Genomic DNA, 4899 nt, shown 5'->3' on the forward strand with positions numbered 1-4899 from the left:
GGGGGGGGGGGCATTTCTCACTGAAAGAAACTGGTCCAGATGACACGATTTAAACTTTTTTTTTATTATCTACCTGAATGATTGAACTTACAACCCTTTTTTTTTAATTGAAATCGATTCTGACATATATTCACACATAAATATTGCAGCATATTACAAAGTGTCCAATCAATCATTTCTTGTTTTGTGATTTTTTTTTGTCTTTCTATCATGCAGACAGTTCAATACATATTTTGCTTTGTTTAAAATATAATCTCTTCTTGTCTCAAGTGTGCTGATTACTTACAAAGAACTCGTATTAAAAAAGTCCACAAAAAACAGTACTTTTGAAGAATAAAGTTTATTATCGTAGATCAATATATTTCAGTTGAATATGAGAAAGCACTTTTCTACAATTAAAAATGTCTTTGCCTTTACATTGTTTCATGCAGGAAAAAAAAAAAGATGCTGAGAAATAATTAAAATGATGAATATTCACAACGTTCTTATCAAATTAGGTGCATAAACGTGCACGCTTTGTATCTTTATGTCATATAATCAACACATGAGAAGCTTTTTGTTGTTAGGGACATTCTTTGCGAAGTAAACAAACAAACGGTGATTTATTTGAGCATGGATAATCATTCCAGTTATACTTGTTGCCATAATTGACGTGTCCACAGTGTTGATTCCCATTATCATTGCTTGGCTGTCCACTGTCCCATTGGGAAAAACTGTATCGAGACCCATCAGTCCAAATCCATCCTCCTTCCTTGTGCATGTCAGTCAGTCCGATCCAGGTCCATTCTCGAGTGGGATCAAAGTTCTTGATCAAGGACAAGACAAAATCGTGATCTTGCACATTGTGGATGGACACCAGGTTGGCTCCCTCTGACAAACACTGCATCTCTGCTTCACCCCAGGTCAGACGTGAAGCAAAATACTTGTAGCAGCGATTGTTGAAGCTGAACCAGAACATGGGACAGTCGCCTCTCTGCAGCTTCAGTTCCTGTCCATCTGAAGGAGACGCAGCAGCCAGAACCAGAACAAACAGTGAGAGGAACAGCATCATGGTGGAGTTTAGAGTCTCCAAGTCTGAGAGCTTTGAATGATGGGATGGATGCTGGAAAGAATCCTGCAGAGTCCACTGACCTGCTGCTTCTTTTATATCCCTCAGAGAGGGTGTCTGACTTGTTGCTGTGATGTCATTGGTCAGAGATCTGGTAACTGATCCAGCTGTCACGCCTGCAGCACAAAATCTGGTCATCTGATGGAAAATGAACCTGGATTTTTGTTCATAAATGTATATTTTTATAGAATTGATCTTAAGTAGCCCTCTAATAGTATTTGTATTTTAAAAGTGTTCATATACAGTGCAGGAGCCTCAAAGATAAAGTATTTCCTATGTTTGGATTTAAATTAAGATTTTATTCTGAGGGTAAATTAAAAATCTCACTCATAAACTTTAAACACAAACATTTCAAAATGTTTTCAAATGTTCTGCCTTTTTCCGTATCCTCTACATCACTGCTTCTCAAACTACATTGAAATGAAACAAGGACATGCTGTTTGTTATCATATACAATTGTTTTGTTTTTTATTGCACTGTTATTGTGCAGAGATGACCGAGTTTAATCGCTCATGAACGTCTTGGCAGGTTTAAAGTTTTGGATCAGGACTTTTATTAATACGGACTCTGAACAAACAGTAGATAAAATCAAAAGCAATCTTTTTTTTAATGCCAGTCATCTGTTTAAATTTCCTTGTTCCATTCCTGTAAATGCTCTCCTTTTTACAGCTTTATCTTTTACTTTTCATTTCTGTTATATTGTTATTGCAGCATTAATATTCAGGTATCATTGAGTTTAATCTGGAGGTGATTTTCTGTGCCAGAAGGTTCTGATCAGGACATGATGACCGTAGAAGTGAATCGCTCAGCATTTTTATTTTATCTTATTTACCAGTATTTAGAAGGAATTCATATTACATTGCATTTCTCAACAGTTTATAGCTAAGATTATTGCAAACACGCACGTATCTTTGAGTTTTATCTTGGGAAATCTCAGAGCACATTTGAAGCTCTTGATTAGGATTTTGATCAAAAGTTACTCAGTCAGCATGAAACGGATACAAAGAAGTCTGCTATAAAAACACAACACGACTATCATCTGAGAATTTTTCAAACTATCAACTGGAGAAAAAATAGAATCAGATTTTATATTAATCTGTCAAAAGAAATGTAATTAATTAGCTGAAAGTATTTTTAATAGAAAGTTATATGTTCATCGTATTCATCAATCCTCACTCACTCATGTCCCATACCCACATAAATTTAATGTTTTACGGTTTAAAATGAATTTCATGGCTTTAACTGTATAAAGTGAGGAATAATGTGTTGCTTTCTGGAGGTTTTGTTGTTCATGAAATCTTTAAAAAAATGTTTTACATATCTGTATAAATTGTAAAATAAACATAACATGTCAAAAACTTTAGTGTTTGGTGTTTTGCATTGTAATTAGTAATTTACTCTCATTTTAAATGTGGACTTTTGCTACTTTATTTTTCCTTAGTTTTGTTTTGTTACAGTGTGTAAACTCACGAGAAGAGCAAGATTTCAAAGATCAGTTCCATCCATCCATCCATCCATCATCCATCCATCCAACATCCATCCATCCATCCATCCATCCATCCATCCATCCATTTTCTTCCACTTATAGACTTTTCTCTCTCCAGCCACTTGGGCCAGCTCCTCCGGGGGAATCCCGAGGTGTTCAACATAGTCCCTCCAGCGTGTCCTGGGTCTTCCTCTGGGTCTTCTCCCAGTGGGACGTGTCCGGAACACCTCACCAGGGAGGCGTCCAGGAGGCATCCTAACCAGATGCCAAAGCCTCCTCAACTGGCTCCTCTCGATGTGGAGAAGCAGCGGCTCTACTCTGAGTCCCTCCCGGATGATCGAGCTTCTCACCCTATCTCTAAGGGAGAGCCCAGACACCCTGCGGAGAAAACTCATTTTGGCCGCTTGTATCCGTGATCTCGTTCTTTCAGTCACAACCCAAAGCTCATGACCATAGATGAGTGTAGGAACGTAGATCGACTGGTAAATAAAGAGCTTCACCTTTTGACTCAGTTCTCTCTTCACCACAACAGACCAGTACAGCGCCCGCTTCACTGCCGACGCAGCACCCTATCAGTCTATTGATCTCTCGCTCCATTTTTCCCCCATTCGTGAACAAGACCCCAAAATACTTAAACACCGTTCGTACAGGGACCTAACAGCCCGTATCAATGGGCCTGATACCCCATACTCCTCGAGAACCCTCCACAGGGCTGCAGGTGTAGAGGTGGTCCAGCGTTCCACGACCAGGATGAAAACCACACTGCTCCTCCTGAATCCAAGGTTCAACTATCCAACGGACACTCCTCTCCAGAACCCCTGAACAGACCTTACCAGTGAAGCTTAAGAGCGTGATCCCCCTGTAGTTGGAACACTCTGTGGTTTTCTGTTTTCAAAGGTTTTAAATATATTGTAAAGTAAATAGAAAGCTGTTGGGGTAAACAAACATAACTTTTATTAACTAACCTAAAGACATAACAAATAAGAGACAAAACCCTCAGATTTGAGGGTTTCTTGTTTGTGTTTGCAGTTATTGCGGTCATTAACCTTGTGTTGTATTTTTCTTCACATGGACTCTAAAAACGGGTCCAGCATCTGTGTCCGATCAGTTCATCTGGGTCTATTTCCTGTCCTCTCAGCCTCCAGCACTCAAAGCTTCCTGGTTCTGGTTCTGCTGCAGGTTTCTTCTTGTTGAAAGGAAGTGGTTCTGTTCCACGTTCCACTGCTGCCTTCATGTTTCCTCAGTGAGTCTGGATCTGCTTTGAACTGAATTGAGTCTATAAACTGGACTTTTTGTTGCTTTTTTTGCAGTGTCATGAAATGACTTGTCGAGGGGAGTGGTGGTGCAGAAGTTAGAGAAGGTGAGCCTGTGATCTAGAGGTCGCAGGTTCAAATCCCTGGACTGTTACAAAATTTGTGGGTGGGAAAGGTGATGCACCTACATCTGCCTCTCATTTGTCCCACTGCTGGCCCTTGATCTCCCCGATCTGCTCCCAGGGCGTCTTAGATGGCAGCCCTCTGCTCCACACCAGTGGCTCAGTGGTTGGTGGCTGTGTCAGGAAGGGCATCTAACATAAAACATACGCCTAAGCTGAATGCTAGTTTGCTCGCTGTGGTGACTCGAAAAGGAGAGCGGTCAGAAGAACAGTCGTTGTCGTGATGTGTTGGAGAAAAATACTCTCGCTTTCGTTAAGAGAGGAACAGCATCGTGGTGGAGTTTAGAGTATCCAAGTCTGAGAGCTTTGAATGATGAGACAAAATCAACCCACTCAGTATGTGAGAGGTTTAATTTACTTATTTTATTTCGATTTTCTTTTATTTATTTCCTGAATCCTTTAATGGGGCAACTCTAACAAGGACATGCTGTTTGTTATCATATACAATTCTTTTTTATTGCACTATTATTGTGCGGTGAGGACTGAGTTTAATCTGATGAACGTCTCAGCAGGTTTAAAGTTTTGGATCAGGACTTTTATTCATGCAGACTCTGAACAAACTGTAGATAAAATCACAACAATCACTTTAATGCCAAACATATGTTTTAATTTCCTTGTTCCCTTCCCGCAAATGCTCCCCTTTTTACAGCTTTATCTTTGAATTTTCATTTCTGTTATATTGTTATTGCAGCATAAATATTCAGGTATTATCTGAGTTTACGGGTAATCTACTGGAGGTGATCTGAGCAGGAAGGTTTGATCCGGCCTTCTCAGTGATTAAACTTTGGTTAGAGATTCATGAGTCCAACAGCTTCAGGGTAGAAGCTGTTCCTCAGCCTAGTGGTTCTATGCTCCTTAACCTCCTTCCCG

General features: G+C 39.8%; 1 protein-coding gene across 1 annotated transcript; it reads right to left on the reverse strand.

Annotated features, from left to right (window-relative positions):
- Positions 1-562: 562 nt before the first annotated feature.
- LOC119425307 (lactose-binding lectin l-2-like) lies at positions 563-3352 on the reverse strand. The gene is made up of 2 exons (XM_037692828.1): positions 3338-3352; positions 563-1066 (listed from the first exon to the last, which is right to left on the reverse strand). The coding sequence occupies exon 2, from the start codon at positions 1049-1051 to the stop codon at positions 563-565; it is 489 nt and encodes a 162-aa protein (XP_037548756.1). The 5' UTR covers positions 1052-1066; positions 3338-3352.
- Positions 3353-4899: the final 1547 nt, after the last annotated feature.

Source organism: Nematolebias whitei, chromosome 19 (genome assembly GCF_014905685.2).
Source record: "Nematolebias whitei isolate Nwh7 chromosome 19, NemWhi1, whole genome shotgun sequence".
NCBI classification, from domain to species: domain Eukaryota; kingdom Metazoa; phylum Chordata; class Actinopteri; order Cyprinodontiformes; family Rivulidae; genus Nematolebias; species Nematolebias whitei.